This window comes from Loxodonta africana, chromosome 8 (assembly GCF_030014295.1).
Source record: "Loxodonta africana isolate mLoxAfr1 chromosome 8, mLoxAfr1.hap2, whole genome shotgun sequence".
In the NCBI taxonomy this organism is placed as follows: domain Eukaryota; kingdom Metazoa; phylum Chordata; class Mammalia; order Proboscidea; family Elephantidae; genus Loxodonta; species Loxodonta africana.
The window spans coordinates 79295673-79322549 of record NC_087349.1 but is presented as its reverse complement, the minus strand read 5'-3'; the positions used below and the strand labels follow the sequence as shown (position 1 = coordinate 79322549).

Here is a 26877-nt window from a genome sequence, read left to right as displayed (position 1 = left end):
ACCTGGAAAAACAAAGCAGTCCTGTCAAGTCCTGCTCTCACAGGTTTCACTGTACAATTAGAAAGGGGAGCTGGGGAAGAGAGACTTCAAATCAGCGCGGATACTTTGATTGTGCCCGAGGGAAGAGGACTGGAGGCATCTTCGATAGCAACAGTAGAGGAAATGAAGCACTGATTGCAAGCCAGGTTTGAGCTGAACTTTAATGTGAGGGAAATCAGCATTACCCTGATTACTGTATGTGAGAAACAGATGCCACCCCTCCTCTTTCTACTGAGGAAACAAAAGGCACTGTGCCTACTCAGGATAAATGAGCCTCAGAAATGCCAAATGAGCCTCAGAAATGCCATGACGCCTACAGCTACTTAAGATAAAAGGAAGGGGTTCGCAAGTCAGTATCACAACCTCAGAGACATCCAAAATTTTGGTATAAATATTAGGTTTTTTTTTTTTTTTTAATCCCCTACTAATTGGCAACAGCTTGGCAAAACTGCCAAAAATATATTTGCCATTATGACCTATATAGTTGGCCAACTCCCCCCAGCCCACACCCACACCCATACACACACAAACGCACACTCAAAAACTTACATAATTATTTACACTCATTACTAATTATTCTTGAAGATTTAGTTTCTGGCTGCTTCAAGAACCCTCCCATACCCTCTTTCCTTTCTTTTCTGTTTTGGAAGCCCCTCTTCTATGTTCCTATAGCACAACACTTATCCAAATCAACCCAATGGATAGGCCCTGAACAACTAAGAACAGGGGCCTCATCTCATTAGTCTTTGCATTCCTGCACCTTGCCTAGTTACAGACAACAAGACATCTTCTTCTTGCCCCTCACTTCTCATCCCATAGCATATCTTATACCTTCTAAAGTAATGTTTTAGAAGATTTAGAAGGTTACCCTAAATAGCAACAGTAAAATGTATTAACCGAATCTTCCTATTACATTTGATTCCTCAGTGGTGCAATGGTTAAACACCTCAGAAGCTATCTGAAAGGTTGAAGGTTCAAGTCCGCCCAAAGACCCTTTGGAAGAAAGGCTTGGTGATCTACTTCTGAAAAATAAAAAGCCATCGAAAACTCTATGAAGCACATTTCTACTCTGACACACATGGCATCGCCATGAGCTGGAATCAACTTGATGGCAACTGTTTGTTTGTTTTCCTATTGCATTTAACTACATGCCCACAGATTTGATCATCAAATAAAAGTAATTACTATATTTTAAAATCTAATAGAAAGAAAAAGACAGGGCAGTCCTTTGAAAGGCTTCCCACTGGAATTTTGTTTTACTGTTCTGTAGAAGAATAAATATGGGTGGCCAATGTGGTGCAACAAATGGGAAAAAAAATGCAGGTCTAATATACAGAATTTTCTTCTCTCTCTCTCTCCCTCTTTCTGTCTTTGTGTGTATGTGTGTGTGTGCGTAGTTGTTGTATGCCATCGAGTCAATTCTGACTCATCGCGACCCCATTTGACAGAGCAGAACTGGCCCATAGGGTTTTCTAGGCTGAAATCTTTATGGGAGCAGATTGTCAGGTCTTTTCTTGAGCATAGCTGCTGGTGGGTTCTAACCATTGTCCTTTCAGTTAGCAGCTGACTGCTTAACCATTTCACCACCAGGGATCTCTCAACTTCAGAAATGAGAGCTTACATTTTAATTCTGACAGAATGAAAAAAAAAAAAAAAAAAAACTTCAAGGCTCTTCACCCAAACCTGCCTCCTTTATATATCAGCCCTACTAAATAGCTGAAATGTCTGCAGAAAACCTCAGAGCAATTGAAATGAGACTTAAATTACCTACCCACAGTCACCTAATCCTTCTCCCCCTACCTCCCTCCCGAGCTCATAGAAATGGCATCCCTAGCCCCTACGATGTGTCAGATCTAGGTGTAATCAAACAGAATATGGACAGAGTAAAAGTTTATGATAAAAAGCTGGCTTTGTGCTCACAGATTCATTGAGTTGCTGCTGGAGAAGGTGACTTGGTTGAGCATCACAGAGCCTCATTCTTGGCACATCTTTGGCCAGTTAGGCAGGCCAAGATTCTGCCTGCGCTCTGCAATTGCTCATTCCTTCCAAGGAATTGCTCTGTCTTTTCCCCAACTCTTCCTCTTCCAATCAAGGGTCTGACGCTGCCCATTGACCAGGTTTATTTTCCTGCCTTTTGGCACTAGAAACTTGTCTGTTGTGGAATAAAAGAGGAATTCTCTGCTGTCTGCAGGGCTTTCCCCAGGGAACAGAGCAAGAAACCCAAACTTATATAAAATCATATCCTGTTTGCAAACATCATATTCCCTTTGCTTCTCACTAATCTGGTCTCGTAAACCCCAGCACAGCTTGAGAGCCCATTCCTCATCTAAACAAATGCCATAAGCCCCTTTATACTTTTACAACCATGTCAAAAAATAATATTGCCTGCCAATACTGATGTGATTGGAGGTGCCTCCGCCGAGCCATAAAGAAGCGCAGAGTCTGTTATCAATTTCTCTAAGTGTATCAGGGGAATTATGGGTCGATTCAGTTCCAAGTTATAAATGACAACTCAAAAGCCGCAGAAACGTTTGAAGCTGGGAACTGATGACGACATTATCATAAAAGCCTGCTCGTCCTTGCTTTTGTGGGTTTTTTTTTTTTTTTTTTTTTTTTGTGGCCTATCGAGTGAAAAGGGAAAAATAAGGCTGAGAAATGACTTCAAGATTTCTTCACACAGCAGCAGTGGGTCAGATGGACAGGAAAATGATCACTATTTTTAGTGCTGTACCCTGAGGAGTGAAAAGTAAAGTGGTCCTGCACTGGGTTTTGTTTCCCCGAGCCCCTTAATTATCTGTTTCACTTTGCGATGACCAAGTCCTGGAACTTGTTAAAATGTTCTTTTCAACTGGTGCATTTTCTTGTAATGTAATCACACAGTAATCAGAAATGAGTCATGCAGTAGTAACTAAACAAAACGAGAACCAAACACAAAGGAATTTGGAAACCTTGTGATTGTTGCTCAAAACACAATTCTGGAGAGTACTTTAAAGCCCCTTAAATGCCATTAGTCAATTGATCATGAAAAGCCCCTTGGCCAACACTATCAATTTTATGCAATTTTCGGGGAAAACTGAATAAGAAGTAGAGATTTCCTGATTTCATAACGACCCAGATAGTCTCTACAAAAGCCAATTAATCAGCATTCAGTAGGTACATAGTAAACCCATCTCAGATGGAAGGTATACATTCTCAGTAACCCGAGTTTACTTTAAATATTGGAGAGAATTGATTATTTTGGAATTGAAACCAATGGGCCCATCCTAGATAATCTGAACCATAAGAGTGTCTTAAGACAAAAGCAATTTCAGTGGTTTCTAAGCTCTCCAGGGTACACTCCACATTACCAAGTTAGGCCACTTCTAGTGCATACTGGGTATTTTCTGTATGCTTAATATGCCTAGGACTCTCCTGGAGGTGAAAATTTAGACTGGCTCAAATCCAGAGGACCCCAATTTTCTCCTAGGACTTGTATCAAAAGTAAAAATATGAGGGGATGAAATGGCTCCTGAGTGCCTTAAGAACACAATTTGGTTCCTACAAAAAAATAAAAAGACTGAATGAATCTACTTCTCTAGAGCATCAGCAAGTGTGAACTTGTACACACACACACACACACACACACGCATACACATTCACATTCACCTGGACCTAAATAAACACTACCAAAAGATCTATAGACCTGTTTTCATAAACTGAGGTCCCTCTCTCCAACCTTTTCCAGCACTGATAGAATTAACTAATCCAGTTATCCTCCTGCTCCTTTGTCTGCTTGATTAAGTTAGGCTTAACTATCACCACTACTTCCACCATCCAGTATTGGGGCGGGGAGGGGAGCATTATTGAGAGCTTGTCCTATGACACTTGTCTACCAGTTTGTGTACTGTGGTGGCTTGAGTGTTGCTATGATGCTGAAAGCTACACCACCAGAATTTCAAATACCATCAGGGTCACCCGCTGGTGCACAGGTTTCAACAGAGCTTCCAGACTAAGACAGACTAGGAAGAAAGAAATGGTGATCTACTTCTGAAAATTAGTCCAAAAAAAAAAAAACAGCCTTATGGATCCCAACAGAATGTTGTCTGACTCACTTGCTTTGGATATGTCTCTAGGAGGGATCGATCACTAGAAGAGGACATCATGCTTGGTGAAGTAAAGGGCCAATGAGGATGAGATGGATTCTCACAATAACCACAATGATAGACTCAAACAAGTTGGCAATTGTGAGGATGACGCAGGACCAGACAACATTTGGTTCTGTAGCACATAAGGTCAGCATGAGTCAGACTAAACTCCATGGCAGCTAACAACAACATTCTGTGACATCCACTCTGGTTTGTGTTAAACACATCAGGCCAGCAGCAATCGTCACTAGTCCTTAGGCACGTCTAAGAACTTATGTCAGCAGCTCTGGATAAAGGATAAGAAGTTACTTTCATATGTGTTTAGAGCAGTTGAGAAGAGGCACTTTACGTTCAAAGGATAGTGAGTTAGGGATTTTATCCAGGTCAGACTTGGGAGATGTGTCCCAGGGAGTGGTCCTCAACTCAGTTCTGGGCCATGAATTAAATATATTTGTAAAGGAGTGGAAGTTTGATGACCACCACTTTTTTAACAACTTTAACTTCCTTCCCATCAGTGTATTCACTAACTAGTGCTTAGCTTTGTTTCTTTCTCTGACTCATTTGCAGGTACTCAGTCAGTCCCTTAAAATGTCTACTTGGGATGCTAGAAAATAAGAACAAAAGCCAATGAAACTCATGTTAAAGGCAGTTTATTCCTCTGCTTTCTAGAATGACTTTACCAGCTCCTAACTTCACAGGAGTTTTGCTAAAAATACCAACAAAAACCCCAAACCTGTTGCCATCGAGTTAATTCTGACTCAGGACAGAGTAGAGCTGCCCCATAGGGTTTCCAAGGAGCACGTGGTGTATTCAAACTGCTGACCTTGTGGTTGGCAGGCTTAGCTCTACGCCACCAGGGTTTCCCTTGCTAAGAATAAGCAAGGATTAATGTAGGGTGCTGATCATCCTGTGCTGGAAGTCAAAAAGCAAACCCCATCCACTAGTGAGCTGCCAGAAAGAGGGCCAGGCTCCATTAGTCACACTGCTGCACTGCTATGTCTCCAGGGGCTGCACAGATTTGCATGTTAACAGCATATTTTCAGCCTTTCATCCCATACTGTGTGACTTCAGGAAAATAATTCCACTTCTCTGAGCCTCTGTCTCTCATCTTTGAAACAGCAGACTACTTTTAAAGCATCTGTCATGAATTGAATTAAGTCCCCCCCCACCCCCGAAAAATGTGTGTATCAGCTTGGTTAGGCCATGATTCCCAGTATTGTGTGGTTATCCACCTTTTTGTGATTGTAATTTATGTTAAGAGGATTAGGGTGGGATTGTAACACCACTCTTACTCAGCTCACCTCCCTGATCCAATGTAAAGGGAGTTTCCCTGGGGTGTGGCTACATATTTGTATTAGGTAGCAAGCGCAGAGTTGGGGACCTCATACCACCAAGAAAGCAGCACCAGGAGCAGAGCGCGTCCTTTGGACACAGGGTCCTGAGCCTGAGAAGCTCCTTGACCAGGGGAATATTAAGGACAAGGACCTTCCTCCAGAGTCGACAGAGAGAGAAAGCGTTCCCCTGGAGCCGACGCCCTCAATTTGGACTTGTAACCTACTAAACTGTGGGAAAATAAATTTCTCCTTGTTAAAGCCATCCACTTGTGGTATTTCTGTTACGGCAGCACTGGATAACCAAGGCAGCATCGTTATGAAACTCAGCTGCATGTTTGTAAACTGTAAAGTCCGAACAGATATTGGTTGTAGTTGCCATTATTTTCAGAAGGTGCAGAATCACAGATGAAGAAATAGAAAAGATACTACATGCTAAAACTAGCATCATTAAAATGACAGAAGGAACTAAAAATATATGGGATTTAACTGCATAAAATCTAGTTACAGCAAAAAAGTACCTAAAACATGATACATACAGAGCTAGGTTTGTCCCTTCCCTGCAACAGCCAAATAACCTAATCGACTGAAATTCCTTAGTCCTTGGAAACCTGACCTAGAACTACGTTGTCGTAAATTTGGTGGAGTGGGAACATGACTTCACACCTAGTTCCACAGGATAGTGGTTTGTTTCTGGTAAGGGTTAACTTTAAATAGATTGCAGGGTATGAGGTATGTTCTAATTATCCACAAAAATGTAGACTTTTTTCATATGATGCTGAATTCGAGCAAATTTGCCCTTGAAATGAGGTATAAATATCTTTGGTCAGAAAGGCCTTGTTAATTGTTGAAGATAAAAATGGTCTCTGGGGATTCACAAAAAATATACCCACAATGCAAAGCACCTTGTGAAGTTTATGCCATTTTCAACAGAAATATAACATATGTGCATACTTAGTGTGACTCTATTACAAATGAATTCTACTGCAAAACTGTGTTAAGCCCTCTAGTATTATCTTTTCTTCAGCTGTATGAAAGCACAGCAAAGTTGGCTTCATGGGCATGGGATCTGTGTGGTCCCAAAGGACCTTACACTTAGAATGGCCTTGCACTTGGTCTAATTCTTTGTCATCACCATCTTGAAATTTTTCATAATTTTTGAACAATAAATTTTAAAAATACAGACACTAATTTTTGTTCATTTTCATTTGGCACTGGATCCTGCAAATTATGTAACTAGCCCTGAAGTCTAGCATAATCTGTATTAAGAAACAGTCTTAAACTTAACTGTATAGATAAAGCAAAGACGGCTTTTTAGAAGTTTGATTATTTAACTGCAATAAATGAACTCATACTCACCCCAAGTCCGCCGCAAGGTAATGAGGAAAAAAACTTCTGAGAGGCATCACCTATAAGGTAAGCACACATGAAAAAAAAAAAAATATATATATATATATATAAACATATTGGGAATATAAATATAGTTGTTTATTTCTGGTAAGTATTTACCTCATAATATTATATTATATGGTATTTATAAAGTGACACAGACAGAAACTAAAGGAATTTTAGATCAATTGTCACATCAATTATTCAATAGAGCAAATTTTCAGAATATTACTGTCTTATACACACACACACACTTAAGAACTCAAAGCAACTGAATACAAATATTATTACATGTACAGTCTATTGCCCCATGTGAACAAACACATACCCACAAAATTTGGGTCACAAGGTTTGCTTTAAATTAACCTACACAGCCAGAACATATATTGTACTATCTTTTTATTTATAATTTATTGAAAACTACTGTTATTCACTGAATATATCTCGCCAATGTGATATTTTAAGCCAGCAAGCCTAAAGACACCATACACTGTCATTTTCTAAATATTTTAAATATGGAACATCTCAAATATACAGATTTATTCTTAATTTCTATTTCAGACATAGCTAACACCAAATACCTAGTAAGCCTCTACAGCATTCACAATTTTGTAAATAATCAAGTCACAGAGCACTGTGTGTATATATATATATATATATATATATATATATATATATATATAAATCCATTGCCATTGAGTCTATTCAGACTCACAGTGACCCTATAGGACAGAGCAGAACTGTACCATGGGGTTTTCAAGGAGTGGCTGGTGGATTCGAACTGCCGACGTTTTGGTTAGCAGCCAGACGCTTAACCACTGGGCCACCAGGGCCATATATATATATATATGTGTGTGTGTGTGTGTGTAAGTATGTATGTATATACGTATACATATGTGTATATATGTATATAAAAAACATGTGTGTATATATGTAATATAATAAAATTATAACAAGCTAAACAAAACATAAAAATAAATCTTTTAAAATTTATGACAAAATCTTAATTGTCTCTTGGAATTGACATTTCATGTGATTTTCAGTAATTATTTTGTTTACCTGCACTTCTACTTTCTACATTGAGTCAATCCTGACTCGAAGTCACCCTATAGGAAAGACTGGAATTGCCCTATAGGGTTTCCATCCAACGCTGTAATCTTTACAGAAGCAGACTGCCACATCTTTCTCCCTCAGAGTGGCTGGTAGGTTCAAACTGTGGACCTTTTGGTTAGCAACCACTGTGCCACCGGTGCCCCTTAAAAACAATATTAACTGCTCCTAATCCTCTAAGGCTAAAATCTGCTCTGTGATGTAATTAAAGAGAAAGGCAGCAGGCATTTCTATTTCATAGTCAAATGGTGCTGAAGTGACTCAGATAGGTCACTCAGCAGAGCAGTAGTGGAACAAAGTATAAACTTCCAATCCAGCCATCCCAATTCATTTGTCCTATTGATGACCAATGAACTAAATAATATTGAGAATTGAAAACAGGTTTATGGTTGAATTCACATGCCATGTCAGTAAAAATCTAAATAGATTTTGCTGTCACAAAAGAAAGTTTATTTTCAAAACAATAAATTGTATGAGTTGATTTTTCAAATGCAATTGGTAACAGATGGAAAATGATAAACAAAAATGTAAGTGCAAATGAAAAATATGGTATTTAGTTAAATGCAGGGATCTCCATGATGAGGTAAAAAAAGTTGAGAAGTAGAAAAATGAACAAATGATGGGATAATATTAAAACTGGGATGCTGGCATCAATAAAAGACATATCAAAATATTTCTGGATAGCATGGGAAGGGGTAAAGTTTTTTTTTTTTTTAATGTTGTTGCTCTGAACAAGGACGTTTCTGTATCCTTGAATCTTTTGCAAGAATGTATTCACATATTATCTGTAAAATAAAAATTTATATGTATGTTTTATGAAATATTTAGAATTTGTAAACACGTAAAAAAGAGTTTATTAGTGGTTACCGAGGGTTGGGGGAAGGGATATTAGGGAGTTATTACTTAAAGGTCACTGAGTCTCTGATTTATAAAAAAAAAGAAAAAAACTGTTGCCCTCGAGTCAATTCTGACTCGTAGTGACCCCACAGAACAGAGCAGAACTGCCCCATAGGGTTTCCAAGAAGTGGCTCGTGGATTGAAACTGCCGACCTTTTTGTCAGCAGCCAAGCTCCTAATCACTGTACCACCAGGGCTCCTGGGTCTCTGATTAGGATAAAGAAAAACATTTGAAAATGGATAGTGGCAATAGTCAAACATTATGGTAAGTGTAATTAATGGTGAATGTACATTAATTCCATTGTACATTTAAATGTACATTGTACGTTTAAAAATGATTAAAATGGTAAATATTTTGTTACATATATTTTATCATAATCAAATTTTAAATATATATATGTACACTATAATGTTGAAATCCTCATTCATTCTGTAGTCAGTGAAAAATGATGAAGATGATATTATAGTATAATAAAATAAATTTTAAAAGTAATTTTTACAAAGTAAAAACCCCTCAAGAGAATAAGGAAAATAAATAAGTTGCTTAAGGAGAATTTTATTTATTTTGTAATGTTTACATAATATGAAACAAGCAAATAATTGATCATTTAACATGAGTACTGTGTAAGCAATATTTAATTCACTGAATTGAACAGATTTAATTTTTAATAACGTCACATTGCCTTATCAATGGACTGAGATCGCACCAGCCTCAAGATAATGAAAACTGGTGGTAAGAACGACACGAATATTAATGCTAAGAAAAACCCCGCTTCAGAAATGATCGCAGAGAATGTTTTCAGAGGGTCACCTGACAGGGAATAGAATACTTAAAGAGATAAATGGTGCCCGTTTTCAAATCTAATTGTCTTATAAACTGCAGATGTCTTTCAAGATGGATACAAAGACTGGTAAGTCTGGCCATACCGAACTTTTATTTAAATCCTTCCTCTTTACTCCGGAAAGTAAATGCCAAACGTAGTAATATCAATTTAACTCAGAAAAGATCCCCCCATCTGCGCTGGAGGGGATTAGAGGAGGAAGAGAGATGTATGAGAGTAACAGAAAATGATTAAGAGAGAGAAAAAGGAAGTATCTTGATGGTTATGAGTTTCTATATGTTTATACATGACAGCGTCAGCCTGGTCTTTCACATATAAATAATAACTTTTAAAATGCAACAACAATCCAAACTTCACAAAAAAACAAAAATGTTTGTAAAGTTAAACATTTAAAAGATTGAGATTTTTCATTAGAACTTAGATTTAGAACAATAATAAACATAGCTCAACTGCATATATAAGACTAAAGGGGCACACCAGCCCAGGAGCAAGAATGAAAGGCAGGAGAGGACAGGAAAGCTGGTAAAGGGGAACTTAAGATCAAGAAGCAGAGAGTGTTGACACATCGCAGGGTTGGCAACCAATGTCACAAAACAATATGTGTATTAATTGTTTAACGAGAAATTAATTTGTTCTGTAAACCTTCATCTGAAGTACAATAAAAGAATAATAAAAATAGAACTTAGATTGGGGAAAATTACCTATATCTCTCGATTCATAAGAGAAGCTGAAATCATCCTTTACAAATGATTTCAGTTTCTTTTGTGAAACTGAATTTAGTGCTTGACATTGAGGTTCAAAGCCTGCAATGCCCCCTGGTTTTCTGTGCTTCTATAACCTGCCACACGATATTGAAAATGCTGCACTGATCACTCACAGGTGTCTAGGGAACTACACATGTGCATCAAAAGTCAACTGTAAAGTTCATTAATTTTATGAATATTATTGCACATTAGATATTCAAAACCAATAAGACCAATGACCAATTTATGGAGTAATATTTTTAAAATCAAATCATTTTTACTTGGTGCTATGATCATTTATGCATACATACATGAAAACCTTTTCTAAGTTCCAAATTATGCAACGGAATTCACTTTTAAATAACCATTTAAAATGATACACATATTGAACATTTTGAGAATACTGGCTTTGTTCAAAATGGCTAAATTTCATAAAAATATAAGGGTGGTACTGCCACGTTTCATAACTAATTTGATTTTTCCAAAGTTTAAATACATATTTTCTCTTAAAATATAGAATAATGGTTGTATAGAAATGTCTCTTAGACTTCCATGGGCACGTTGATACTGAAAATCTGATTAACCCCAGTCTATTATTCCAATAAATATAAAATGTCGTTTGTTGTACTGTGGGGGCTTGTGTGTTGCTGTGATGCTGGAAGATATGCCACCAGTATTCAGATACCAGCAGGGTCACCCATGGAGGACAGGTTTCAGCTGAGCTTCCAGACTAAGACAGACTAGGAAGAAGGACCCGGCAGTCTACTTCTGAAAAGCATTAGCCAGTGAAAACCTTACGAATAGCAGTGGAACTTTGTATGATATGGTGTTGGAAGATGAGCTCCCCAGGTTGCAAGGCACTCAAAAGACGACTGGGGAAGTGCTGCCTCCTCAAAGTAGAGTTGACCTTAATGATGTGGATGGAGTAAAGCTTTCGGGACCTTCATTTGCTGATGTGGCATGACTCAAAATGAGAAGAATAAGCTGCAAACATCCACTAATAAACGGAATCTGAAATGTACAAAGTATGAATCTAGGAAAAATTGGAAAAGGTCAAAAATGAAATGGAACGCATAAACATTGATATCCTAGGCATTAGTGAACTGAAATGGACTGGTATTGGCCATTTCTAATCAGACGATCATATAGTCTACTATGCTGGGAATGACAACTCGAGGAGGGATGGTGTTGCATTCATCGTCAAAAAGAACATTTCAAGATCTATCCCGAGGTACATTGCTGTCAGTGATAGGAAAATATCCATACACCTACAAGGAAGACCAGTTAATATGACTATTATTCAAATTTATGCACCAACCACTAGGGCCAAAGATGAAGAAATAGAAGATTTTATCCGTTGCTGCAGTCTGAAATTGATCAAACATTCAATCAAGATGCATTGATAATTACTGGTGATTGGAGTGTGAAAGTTGGAAACAAAGAAGGATCAGCAGTTGGGAAATATGGCCTTGGCGATAGAAACAATGCCAGAGATCGAATGATAGAATTTTGCAAGACCAATGACTTCTTCATTGCAAATACCTTCTTTCATCAACATAAATGGTAACTATACACATGGACCTCGCCAGATGGAACACACAGAAATCAAAGTCACTACATCTGTGGAAAGAGATGATGGAAAAGCTCAATATCATTAGTCAGAACAAGGTCAGGGGCCGACTGTGGAACAGACCATCAATTGCTCGTATGCAAGTTCAAGCTGAAACTGAAGAAAATCAGAGCAAGTCCACGAGAGCCAAAATATGACCTTGAGTATATCTCATCTGAAGAACAGATTTGACACATTGAACACTAGTGACCAAAGACCAGACAAGTTCTGGAATGACATCAAGGACATCATCCATGAAGAAAGCAAGAGGTCACTGAAAAGACAGGAAAGAAAGACAAGACCAAGACGAATGTCAGAGGAGACTCTGGAACTTGCTCTCGAACATCAAGCAGCTAAAGCAAAACGAAGAAATGATGAAGTAAAAGAAATGAACAGAAGATTTCAAAAGGTGGCTCGAGAAGACAAAGTAAAGTATTATAATGACATGTGCAAAGAGCTGGAGATGGAAAACCAAAAGGGAAGCACACGCTCAGCGTTTCTCAAGCTGAAAGTACTGAAGAAAAAATTCAAGCCTCAAATTGCAATAGTGAAGGATTCCATGGGGAAAATATTAAATGACGCAGAAAGCATCAAAAGACGATGGAAGGAATACACAGAGTCATTATACCAAAAAGAATTAGTTGATATTCAACCATTTCAAGAGGTGGCATATGATCGGGAACCGATGGTACTGAAGGAAGAAGTCCAAGCTGCTCTGAAGGCATTGGTGAAAAACAAGGCTCCAGGAATTGATGGAATATCAATTGAGATGTTTCAACAGATGCAGTGCTGGACGTGCTCACTCGTCTATGCCCAGAAATATGGAAGAGAGCTTCCTGGCCAACTGACTGGAAGAGATCCATATTTATGCCTATTCCCAAGAAAGATGATCCAACTGAATGTGGAAATTATAAAACAATATCATTAATATCACACGCAAGCAACATTTGCTAAAGATCATTCAAAAATGGCTGCAGCAGTACATCAACAGGGAACTGCCAGAAATTCAGGCCAGTTTCAGAAGAGGACGTGAAACCAGGGATATCATTGCTGATGTCAGAGGATCCTGGCTAAAAGCAGAGAATACCAGAAGGATGTTTAAAAATAAAAAATTATTATTTTTTTTGAAGGATGTTTACCTGTGCTTTATTGACTATGCAAAGGCATTCGACTGTGTGGATCATAACAAATTATGGATAACGTTGCGAAGAATGGGAATTCCAGAACACTTCATTGTGCTCATGAGGAACCTTTACATAGATCAAGAGGCAGTTGTTCGGACAGAACAAGGAGATACTGATTGGTTTAAAGTCAGGAAAGGTGTGTGTCAGGGTTGTATTCTTTCACCATACCTATTCAATCTGTATGCTGAGCAAATAATCCGAGAAGCTGTACTCTATGAAGAAGAACGGGGCATCAGGATTGGAGGAAGACTTATTAACAACCTGTGTTATGCAGATGACACAACCTTGCTTGCTGAAAGTGAAAAGGACTTGAAGCACTTACTAATTATGATCAAAGATCACAGCCTTCAGTATGGATTGTACCTCAACATAAAGAAAACAAAAATCCTCACAACTGGACCAATGGACAACAACATGATAAACGGAGAAAAGATTGAAGTTGTCAAGGATTTCATTTTACTTGGATCCACAATCAACAGCCATGGAAGCAGTAGTCAAGAAATCAAAAGACTCATTGCATTGGGCAAATCTGCTGCAAAGGACGGACCTCTTTAAAGTGTTGAAGAGCAAAGATGTCACCTTGAAGACTAAAGTGCGCCTGACCCAAGCCATGGTATTTTCAATTGCATCATATCCATGTAAAAGCTGGGCAATGAATAAGGAAGATGGAAGAAGAACTGACACCTTTGAATTGCGGTGTTGGTGAAGAATATTGAATATACCATGGACTGCTTAGAAGAAGTACAACCAGAATGCTCCTTAGAAACAAGGATGGCAAGATGGCATCTTTCAAACTTTGGACATGTCGTTAAGAGGGATCAGTCCCTGGAGAAGGACATCATGCTTGGTAGAGTACAGGGTCAGCGGAAAAGAGGAAGACCCTCAACAAGGTGGACTGACACAGTGGCTGCAACCGTAAGCTCAAGCATAGCAACGATTGTAAGGATGGCTCAGGACTGGGCAGTGTTTCGTTCTGTCGTGCATAGGGTCGCTATGAGTCGGAACCAGCTCGACAGCACCCAACAACAACAACATTCCAATAAGTAATTTTGAGGATGGTGCAGGACCAGGCATCATTTCATTCTGTTGTACATTGGGTTGCTACGAGTCAGAAGGGACTCAATGGCACCTAACAACAATAACATGTTATTAAAGAAGGAGCCCTGGTATCCCAGTGGTTAAAGCACCTGGCTGTTAACTGAAAGGTTAGTGCTTTGAACCCAGCAGCCGCTCCACAAGAGAAAGATGGGGCAGTCTGCCTCCATAAAGATTCACAGCCTTGGAAACTCTATGAGGCAGTTCTACTCTGTCCTATAGGATGGCTGTGAGTCAGAATCCACTCAACAGCAGGGTTTCTTGTGTTGGTATTCCAATGAAATTCAAGGGTATCTATGATGGGGCTGATTGATGGTTTGGGACCATGGTAAGAAAAAAAAAAAAAGGTTTTCTACTTGCTTCCCCTTAACTAAATTAAAAAATAATTAAAATGGAAATAGTTTCCTATCTAAATGCTGAGTATTTTGACCTTAGAAAACTATGAAAGTTAATATGTTTTACTTTATCTTTGTGGTTGGTAGGATGGGATTATTAATTCATGTTAAAATAAGGATATTTATTATATAGTATTCACATTAAAAAGAAGTACTTTATGTAAAGTATCTCAATGAACGGAGGTTGGTTCCTTTAACAGAAATAAAAACAAAAAACCTACACAGCATGTATGTTTGAATTGTCTTCAAATTAATCTGTAAATCGGATTCAACTATATAAATTGTTTTTAATCACTAAATTTTAATGTTTTCATGTGTTTGTCTTTCTTCCTACTTCTATCCAACCTACCACCACTCAACTCATATACTCCATATACAGACACGTACGCACACAAACGTTCGCTCATATGCTTTTACTTTATGATTTATAGGTGCCTGCCAGTTGTTTAAAAAAGGCAGATAGTAAGTGTTAAATTGTGTAATTGTTAATGTCACCTTGCTTTCCAAGACGCTGACTTCCTACACATCATATACTACCTTTTGAACTGTTAAGGGCCACTTAACATAAAACTATTCTGAAATAATACTGAATTAAGTGAAATAGTCCCAATAATTTGGAACTGACACAATAAGTTTATTTGAAAAGAAAGGGACAAGGAAAGGTCTTAAAATCTCTTTTAGTCAAAAAACTTAAAATATGATCCTTTTAGCAGACACTGCCATGGTGTACTGTTGCTCAATTGTAGGTTATTAGTAAACTTATAATTGCCTCAGATAAAATAAGGTTGTACCACTAATTTTTCCAAAAATTAATTGTTTCTATCACTCATATAAATCTCCTAATATAAAGGTGTGCAACATACGTTTTACTTTAAAATCAGATGATACATGTTTAAAAATATATACATAATAATTAAAAATTAAGTTTATTGGTTTTCCTCATCGGCCATTTCCTTTACTATTTAATTCCACAAGTAAACCATGCATTAAAAATGTTACCTTAAATTTTGAAATACAACATTACTAAAAGTATAGTGTGCCAGGCAGAGTAAAAAGGAGTTTTCATTTAAAAAAGAGGTTATACTATGTCCTTTGCCTGTCAAGGTCATAGAAAAAGAGCAAAAAGAACTGAAAGACACAAAACAAATGAGAACACTGAAGCTAATTTTGATAAAGAATTTGATATCCTTTTTCCTTTTAGTTTAAAAATGTAAGCAACCAAATTCTATAATGCATTTATTCCTGTATGCTAAAGCACACAGTATAAATGTTATCCAAATAAAGGTTACTTTTAAAGTAAGACATCATGGTACTGGCATTGTTATATTCTAATGGAGGATTATCTTAATCCACATTGGCCTCTATTGTAATGGACTCATTCCACAGAGCAATGCTGTTGGAAAAAATGATTTTTTTTGTCACACTTTTTGCCAAGTATTTTGAACTGACACCAGCACTGACTAATGATAGTGCTGGAATGTGCTGTTGTCAGAAGAATAGAGGCTCATACAGACCTAGGAGTGTCCTGGGGTCCAGCTTCTGTCCATCCAGGGGGTTAGTGCCATACAACAGTGAGTGATGTTCAGAATGAACAAGCTGTATTTCCTCCAGGCTGGCTTTTCGACCTTGAATTCTCTGGAAAAAAACAGCAGAAGCCTACAGTATTCCACTGACAAAATTTAGAGAAAAGTAGACCCCAAATAACACTTAAGATGATTAATAATGGGCTGAGTTTCATCATGCAGGAATGTGACACTGATTTGCTTATTAAAGTACCATAATAATATTTGAAAAATGAGTGTGTGCAAGGCTCAGATACAAAAATGCTTATTCCTAAGTGAGCAATTTACATGAAGCATATTCTTCTTTTGGCTTAAAAAGAAAAAAAAAAAAAAGAATAGCTAACTCCTTTGTAAAAGTATTAGCTTAAAAATACACAAGGGCAACTGTTTAGCCAAGAACAAGTAAATTCATTAAAATCTTATTTTACACTCACCTTAAGAAGCTGTTCGAACTAGATCCTTATGCTTTCTTGAAGGACTTAAGTACCAAATGTATTTAATTATGACAAACATGCTGATGCTTCATGTGTATGCACCTTACAGCAGTGTTAATCTAGACCAAGGTTACTCTGTGTTCCATGGGATCGATAACTGTTCAGGAATTCATTGTTAATGGTCTGTGACGAGGTCAGTACAAAAATTCAGAGTAAATGTTTAGAAATTTTTATAGCAATTTGATAGAATATTTTTTATTTCTGCTGAATCTAATATAAAAAATGGGAATTGTACTTTGTATATCTTAAATACCTCATTTTTGTAGTAATTCATTTTTACTGTATTTTATAAAATTATTGATCCACAACAGATGGGAAATTAAGTGGGGGGTGGGGACCTGCTGTTTAACCAGAGATAGTTTGTGATGCACTGTTCTAGACTCTGCCAGTATTTTCACACAAGCCAGGCAGAATTTTACACTCCAACTAACAAACAATGGTCCTTCAATACAGGCAAAACTGAACACTAAGTTAAATCTTAACTAGCCAATATGCAAAGTGTTCTTCCTGGCCACACTTCTCAGTTGGCACGCTCATGAGCCTGATAAGCATAGGCTGGTGTATATAAAGTTAATGAACCTCTTGTTGTTGTTGCTAGTTGCCCTGTACTTAGTTAGCTTTGGCTCATGCCGGCTGTATGCATAACAGAATGAAACGTTGCCCAGTCCTAAGCCTCTTTATGATCGTTGGTACCTTGAGTACATCGTTGTGGCTACTGTGTCAGTTCATCTCATTGAGGGTTTCCCTCCTTTGAACCTTAACTTTTGGAATCTGTTGGATTTCCTAAAATTACCTGCACAGTATTAATATTTCACTTAAAATATATACTACCACAAGCATTATAAGGTAATATTTCAGTACAGAAATACAGCGAAATCCAAAAGGGACATGTTCGGTGAATTGCTTGCTTCCCACGTTCCTGACCATGGAACTATCAGTTTACATGGAAACATCAGGTGACAACACCTCTCTCAGGAATCAGCCTTCCTAGCTTTAAGGTGATATGGCTGCTGCCATACTCTTCAATGTTGATGTGTGGTTCACTAAGGGGGTTGGCCAGCAAAACCTTGATATACTGAAACTTTCTAGAGGTTTGCTAGGTAGAAGCCAGAGCTCTGCTTGTCATTAAAAATAAATGATCAGGTCAGAGTGGAAAAGGAATGGGGGAAGACTTGGGGGTTAACAGTAAGGGAATGATTTAAAGCAGAACCTCCTTGACACAATGCCATTATGTGTCAAAAAACAAATACTTCCACAATTTTCTTTGCCATAGCATTGAAGTTTTGTTTTGATGCTATCATTTAGCATTGTATAACCCACTTTACGTTTACACAAAAATATCCTTTAGAGAAATCATTCCAAGGTAGGTCAAATGAAAACTGTAATGTTGAAGACTAAGGCAAATTAAATGGTGGCCATCTGATCAACCATTATCTGCTCAATAAACATGTTACTGGCCCAGGTGCCCTGAATGTAAACATTAAAAAAAAAAAAAAACCAAATCCGTTGCTGTCGAGTTGATTCCAACTCGTAGTGACCCTATAGGACAGAGTAGAACTGCCCTATAGGGTTTCCAAGAAGCGCCTGGTGAATCTGAACCGCCGACCTTTTGGTTAGGAGCTGTAGCTCTTAACCACTACACCATCAGGGTTCCCTGAAAGTAAACATTAAGCTTGAACAAATGTATGGAAGATGAGAACAATCTAAGAAATAGAATGACAAGTAATAAGATAAAATGAATAACAGGAAGGTCAAAGTTGACATCAAAAGGAAACACTTTACTGTGAGATTTCAGCTGGTGGAAACTCCCCCAAGACACGTAGTGGTGATCCCATGGTTTGAGTGACAGAAAAATGGAAGGAGCCAAGCACTGGAAAACAGACTAAGGCAACCAGTCCTAATCTGGCAAAACAGTGAACATGAATGCTATCTCATGGCTTCCAGTTCTAATTTCTATGAATCTATGAAATCCATAGCCACTAACGTATATACACTGATACAAACACATGAATCTTAATATCAGTTCTATAGCTAACAATGAGATCCATGTTTTGACTGTAAGCATTAACTTTCATCAATTTCTTTCCTTTTTCCTTTTCTATAAAGATTTTTTCAGCTTGAGGTTGAATGTTTACTCATTAAATACCATTAATAATAAATATTCTTTGTTTTCATAAAAGAGCCATATATATTTATATGCTAAATGCCCTGTGCTCATGCCAGCTCCTTTTTCATTCCCCACATTCCCATTATCCTTCAGAGTGAATGCTCAATCACACATTTGAAAAATAATCTGCTAGCAAGATTTAATTACTGACAGTAGCTCAAGTGCTGGTAAATCATAAGGGGACATCTGCTGAATCTCAGTCATCCCCTTGTGTAATATCAGTCAACTCACAGTAAGAATACACCATCTGCTTCAACCTATCTAGCATTTATTTATTTTAAGAGTAGGTCCTTCTAGTTTACTCTCTAACCATCCCCCTTACTATTAAAATGTGACACAATGCAGAAGTTTTTGCTTTTATTTTTTTTTTTTATTTTCTCCCTCTCTCTACTTTCTTTGACTCCTAGAAAGTATGTTATGCTTACTTTTTTTTTTTTTTTTACTATTATAGTAGAAAATTCTTTTAAAAAATAAGGAAGTATAATGAAGTCATTATCCTTGATAATCTCCTTCCACTTCTATGGCTGCTGAAGAACAAGCCCCACAAACATTGTGCACATGTTTCTACTGAATGAGAGAGGTGAAAACCAACTCAGTAAGAATGTTTATACCTGAAAAAACAGTCCAGAGAAAGTCTATTTTGAGATTTGTATCATGAAGGAGCACTGGTATAAGAACTTCATTAAAAATTCCAAAACAGCAAAAGCTTTCTACTTTTTAATATATAGGATCTCCTGGAGTAGCTCCATTTTGCCTCACTTTTATCAGATGCCTTAAATTGAGTTCTCCAGTACGGTCAACTAATATTATTTCTTGGTATCAGTATGCATAATTTACTATGCTACTTGTTTATGTTTAAATAGAGATAGTTCTCATTGAATTCCTTTCCATATTTTCTATTTCTTGTGCCCTTTATCTCTTATGTCTCTCACATGATGCTCTCTTGAGTCAAAGGTCAATAGCACAGTGAGTCACAGAATAGGATAATGTGCTTCCATAATCTTAACATGCGGAGATACCGATTTCTCTTCTTAGAGATGCCTGGTCTGGAGGATTTCTACCCAAAGTCACCTATGATATTCAGACCAAAAGGATTTTTGAGACTTCTGAGTATACTGGGACACTCTGCATATTTAAGGGATGGAGTTTATCTGGGGAATTTTCACTGGAGATCCAAATAAAGGTTTCGAACAAATCTGTCTTGAAAGTACAGCCAGAATGCTCCTTAGAAGCAAGGATGGCGAGACTTCGACTCACATACTTTTGGACATGTTATCAGGAGGGACCAGTCCCTGGAAAAGGACATCATGGATTGACACAGTGGCTGCAACAATGGGCTCAAGCATAACGACTCTGAGGATGGCACAGGACCAGGCAGTGTTTCGTTCTGTTGTACACAGGGTCGCTATGAGTCGGAACCGACTGACACCTAACAACTACTAATGCATTACCAATATAGGCCTAGGAATGGATATTTATAGCTCTCCTTTCATGTTCATAAAGGAACACTGTGGTATATGATTGTGTTCACTGGTAAATGAGCATTCTCTGTGACTTACATTCAATTAGTTTCTTCCCTAAGATATGAAAAGAGCTAATGTGCCTATACTGTGCTAAGCACCTTATTTAGATCAGACCCAGCGTAGACCCAAAATGGTCTATGTTCAGATTGGAAGTTCTTTAAAATGACCATATCATTGAGTCTCACAGCACACCGTGGGTCTTTCCTGAAGAAACAGTCTTTCCAAAATAAAACCCCTTAATGCAACCTGATTATAGAAGGAATGTTCTGAACATGCTCTACAAAGTCATACTGTGACAGGATAAAATGCAGCCTACCCACACCCACCCACACACAGAGCACACACACGGTATAGATTCGTATTTTTTTCTGCCAAGGAACAGGGAAAAAAGGAAACAGTTCTATTCCTTCCCCTCCTGTGTTCAAAGCCTGGATTGAGGCCAGTGTCCTAATCAGTTCTCATTGGCCCTGGAGGAATCAGAACCCTTTGTAAAATATAATAAAGGGCATAAAATCATGATAAAATGCATGAAAAAGTAGTGCCTTTGGTTAAGGAACTAGAAATAATTTAGCAGAACAGATGGATTGCATTGGTTTGGTATTATTGAGGACATGAAAGGGCTCATTTTGTGGCAGTTCCAAACTATGAGAAAATGTCCAACTTAAATTTGACAAGTAAAAGTACCTGCCTCCTCTGGGGGAGACTCCATTTTCTTTAATCATTTTCAAAGTGGTGACATATTAGGCAAGAATTTCCACTGAAATATCTCATTTTCTGAAATATTTCATCCATTGTCACTAAATAGGGGGACATGGTTTTTTTTTTTTTTTTTCCCTCTCCAAGAATCTACAGGGCTACAGATTTATAGAGTTAAAAAAAAAAATCATAAATGAATTGATTAGTTTCAAAGTTGCCCTCTGCCATGGATCCCATACTTAATACTCAAGGAGTCATTTCATAGCCTGTTGATTATTCTTTACCCATTTCTCTCTTAAAAACAAACACAAAAACCTGGTCTTATTGCTCATGCCCCAGCACACCTACTGGAGATTTCAAATACTGCAGCCAAATGCTTTTTTTTATGTTATATAAAGTATGGTTTTCAAGGGCCCCCCACCATCTTCTCTCTTTCCATATCACCCTCATCATCCAAAAACACGGTCTGCTTAGGATTTTACTAATAAAGAAAGGAAAGTAAAAGAAGAAAGGAGGTAATCAAGCAGGCAGGCAGCCTAGCAGGCTTTGGTCCTTCCTACTGGCTACATGGAAACCCTGGTGGCGTAGTGGTTAAGTGCTATGGCTGCTAACCAAAGGGTCAGCAGTTCAAATCTGTCAGGCATTCCTTGGAAACTCTATGAGGCAGTTCTACTCTGTCCTATAGGGTTGCTATGAGTGGAATCGACACGACAGCACTGGGTTTAGTTTTTGGTTTTTGGTTTGATACCAGCTACATGGAGAGAAAAGACCTGAATTCTAGGTCTGCCTCTTATTGTCCTTAATGTGCCTATTATGATGTATCTCTCTGCGCCTTTGTTTCTTCACCTAAAAAAGTAAAGAGATTTCCCTAGATTACTTCAAAGCTCCCATTTAGTCCTAAAATGATATGATTCTATGTGAAATAACATTATACATAATCAAAACTCAATAATTACACTTTACTTTCATGTGTGAATTTGCCTTAGGCAATCAAATATAAAATTGCAGTGATAATATAGTTGAGGCAAGAAGGAGATCTGCCTGTGAGAGTTTTGGAAAGGACTCCAATTGTTTCTTGAAGTCCATTTCTTCTAAGTTCAATCATAACTGAAAAGTATGGGCATTTTTCAGAGTTCATACTCTTAGCCTGTAGCAACTTCAAAATAATGAACACTTTTTAAAAAAAAGTAGATGTCATTTCTGAATGAATGCCACCTTTGTTTCCAAGATAACTGTTTACTGCTCTTACTCCCCCACCTCCAAGTATTTGTTTCCGTTCATATATTTGTCTCTACCTCGTTAAGCTTATATTAAGAAGTTGAGTTTATGTTGCAGTGGCTCTTAATACTGACTGCACCTTAATATCACCTGGGGACGTTTAAAAAATATTGATGCCTAGGTCCTACTGCCAGAGCTTCCAATGAACTTTAGCTGTGGACAGTCTGGATATCTAGATGCTTTAGAGCTTCCCAGCAGATTCTAGTGGGCAGCCAAGGTAAAGAACCACATGTTAGAGGGACCTGTCCATTCTTCCTGATCGGAAGTGAATTCAAGATACTAACACTGTACCAACCAACATTTGGAACTATGGGGTAGTTAAAATAAACAGTTGGTAGGGGAGAGGTTGGGGAATAAAAGCAAACTACTTTATCGTCAAAATGACAAGTATCTTCCACTTGTATGTAATACTGCTTGATTCAGTCAATACAATTTATTTAAAAATATTTCATGACATGGAGTAATTTGAAAAGCATTTCAGAAAAACAGCATATCCCATTCCATATTAAAGGTCTGAGGTGATAAGAAGTATATGTATTATACATATCTTTTTTACTCCAAATTAACTTATTTACTTCAAATTATTATGCTCATCAAAAAAAATTTTTTTTAAAAGAAAAATTTTAGTTTAACTACTCCATTTTCATAATTTTTATGTGACTTAGTCTCTCTAATTATTGTTTTAAAAATTATAAATAAACTTTTTAGTGGCTTAATTTGAAACAATGCTTTTCTGAAGTAATCATACATGAAACACATTTTCTCTCAAGAGTATTTTGGGGTACTCAGGCACTACAATTTTTAGGTGGATGGAAAATACAGAACTGTTCATTTTTATTAGAAAACTTTAATGCTTCTGTTTTCTTCTTTCCTGTACCACCTTCAGATCTACTCAGAAGGGCAACCTCTCATAATTTCTTGTATTGGTTATTTCCCACATAAATTCTTCCTTTTTAGCAACAATTAAAAACAAAGCCAAAAAAAAAACTATAAATCATCTTCATTCTGATCATAGGCTGCACAATTATTTTCGATGCATTTATCTTCCTGGGTCCACTCTACTGTGATATCCAAATATCTCTCAGAGCAATGATATACTGTTCTTTGATTTGCTCATCACATCTAGATTGTTTATACTGCTTCCCCAACACTGCCATACCCTTCAGAGATAATTCATAGGACTCCCCGTTTTGAGTTTCTTACTGGTTTGTGGTTAGAATCTAAAACACATACAAACTTTTTTTTTTATTTTGCAAGCTAAACAAAACAGTAAGCTGTTATGTGCTGCCACCTAGTTAGATTACTCTATAAAACAAATGTTTAATTGAATTTCCATTAACTTGCTGTAGCCAATGCTTTGCAGCTTTGGTGTCAGAACACCTCAACATTACGTAAGTGTTTCTCCGCAGAGCAGTGTGTGTCTTTATTTAGATTTGCAAAAGGTTTTACAAAAGCACATGAATATGAAGAAAAATGTGCTGAAGACGCTCCCTCTGAGGTCCTTGGCATCTAAAGATGTGACACTAGAACCGACCTTCAATTTTCTCATTGGGACTGCTGAGAAGTCCTAGAATGGGCAACAGTAGCTGGGTTTTATGTCCGAGAATTGTTTTGTAATTACGTGGTGTTGGCACTTACGTAAAAAGAGTTAAACATTTCAGCAGTTTATGTTGCTTAAGGTTCCTACTTATGAATTAAGTGAAACAAGGTTATCCAATATTAGTCACAAAGAGGCAATGCAAATTCCACATAATGTGTAATCCAACAAAAGCATTATAAAACATTATTATTCTCAAAACAAATGTGAGAGCAAGCAAATGTCTGTGGGTGGTTTGGTGGGGCTGCAAGTCATGAGCACTTCTGGAAAAACAACTGCAAAGGCATTTCTAACAGATGATGGGTCAATCTCTGCAATTTTTTTAAAGCCAAAAAGAGCACATTCTTTTCCTCAGGAGTGCACACACTTTAGAAACCTGGCTACCTAATCAAAGAGCTCATTCCTAGAGAGGACTCTGAATGACCCTTCCAGATTAATTTCTCACAGTGACAATAAGGCTGCTGGTTTTGCTTTATCCTCTCAACAGAATCACTAAACTATGTATGAATGATTCAGTAGGGGAAAAATTAAATGATATTGGCCTGAAGGACTACTAACAGCCTCAATTAAAAAAAAAAAAGTGCCACATCATGTCAAAAGAAGTTGAGCCATGTAACCACTGTAAATCTAATGTAATGAGGACTGATGTTTTCGCTGACTGCCAATCAGGACCATTAAGCAGGGCCAGTTTACATTATAGCTTACTACCTAAGAGCAGTGTGCTTACTAAAATATCTTAAACATCTTGTCTACTCTTAACCAAAGAGAACTTTATGTTCCAAATCAACTCCTTGGCCATTCTAATTTCATACGCTGTTAGTGCTGGAAGAGAGCCTAGCAAATATACAAACTAGCCAAAAGGTTGGTGGCTTGAACCCACCCAGAGGTGCTTTGTAAGAACCCTGGTGATCTGCTTCCAAAGGTCACAGGCTTGAAAACTTTATGGAGCAGTTCTACCCTGCACACATGGGGCCGCCATGAGTCGGCACTGACTCAACGGCAACTAACAACAACAGTGGACTGGAGGCAGCCTCACACATTCTCATCAGACCCATAGTGCTTCTGCTGTTTCACCCTGTGTCTGTATCCCATTGATCAGTGCTGCAGAAATTGAATTGCATGGTCTCAAATAATATAGGACTAAAAGTGATGCGATGGAGATGGATGAGGAATTGAAAAAGAAGACTGACTGGAAATACATGATAATAGACTTTTAAAATGAAAGATCTGTGTGAACCATAATACATTCCATGTACTCCTGAACTTTGCTGCGTTCACAAACAGTCCCCCTTAAAGTGACAGATTTTAGGAATCCCACTATCTAGCAATGTCTTCGAAGGCTGTGATCAGCCATTCCCAATTTGACTGGTTGGACCAGGCCAGTTGCTCCAGGACATTAACAAGCACTGAATGTGGAAAAATATAAGAAGCAACGTCTTGGCTAGCAAAAATACAGAAAGGATGACAAGCAGGAAAATATCTACAGCAGATACAAAGCTGGGACAAAAATATTCACGTGAATAAATGCATTTTGTCCATTAAGAGCACTCTACCAGAAATAAATCTCCTTGTTGGTCTACTTTATGTACTTCATAGAGAATTGTGTGGAAAACAGAGGGGTTTGGCCTCCAAACTGCATTATCGAAAACATGATAACCTTAAAGATAACTCTAAAATTAACCAAGGAATATGAAAGTGTTCTGCCATGCCACTGGCAAAAGATGAATAATAAGCTTTCACTCATGAAAGAATTAGAGAGAGAACTCTATCTCAAATTCCTTCACTTTGGGGTTTTCTAGGTAAAAGACACATTTAATTGAAAGCAGAACATTAAATATGAAATACATTAGATAATTCTATTACAAATATATAGTAAAGCTTGTGAGATGCAATCTGTACAGAGTGCCTTATAAAACATTATCAACGTTCTGATTTAAAGAAAAACAATTAATTGAGTTCCCCTATGAGATGAAATACATTATTCACTTTTTAAAGAGAAAACTCATAAAGAAAATAATTTATCCTTAGAAAGGAATACACCGAATGAATGACTCTGCATCTTCAAAAGTAAGTTATTTGACCACTTTTCAGAGAAGCAGGATCAAACTGATATAACTCATGCAAAAGCACTTGGCCCTTAGTAGCATTCTGTCTGCTTTGGCATTTGTTTCAACTAAAAAAAATCTTTACCAGTGCATTTTAAACAAAATTGGCTTCGACCAGGAATTTTCCTGACTACAGCTTGAGTCGCTAAAAATTAATGTACTATAGATGGTTTTCAAAGATTTTTTGTGAATCAATAGCAACTATAGAACCCCTTATATAATCAGCTCTTTTGAAAGCCTGACCTTAGACTTTGTGTATGCAAACTGTATAGATGCAAAAGCTTGCTCTTAGCTTTCATTGAAGTATACTGGCTTGAATATGATCTTGATGCATCAGTTTCCTCATGAGGTAACCAGAGTCAAAATATTATTGATTTAATTTCGTTCCTGAACAGGTGAGAACTATGCTGGACTCCCTTTATTGATCTGCAAAGAGGAACAATACAGGAACCAAATAGCAACGTGTTAAATTGTCAGTGTGTGTGGTCAGGGACAGAATCTGTCTTGTGAAATTCCTTAATTCGAGTGTCTGGAATGTGTCTGGCACATAATACAGAACGAGTTAAAAAAAAAAATGTACTTAATCAATAAATGTTAAATTAATGTGAGAAAATAATGGGGGATTTTTTTCCTTTTAAAAAGGTTATAGATCAAATACAGAATGTTACTTAATCTTAGGCAAAAATGAGCATTAAAA

General features: G+C 37.4%; 1 protein-coding gene across 1 annotated transcript in view; it reads right to left on the bottom strand.

Moving 5' to 3' along the window:
* Window positions 1-26877, bottom strand: part of HDAC9 (histone deacetylase 9) — a 794698-nt gene that overhangs the window by 244770 nt on the left and 523051 nt on the right. Inside the window, exons 15-16 of the mRNA XM_023544374.2 lie at window positions 16273-16393; window positions 6854-6903 (exon numbers count right to left, since the gene is read on the bottom strand). Of these exons, the coding sequence (XP_023400142.2) occupies window positions 6854-6903; window positions 16273-16393 (171 nt within the window). The remainder of the gene's footprint in view (window positions 1-6853; window positions 6904-16272; window positions 16394-26877) is intronic.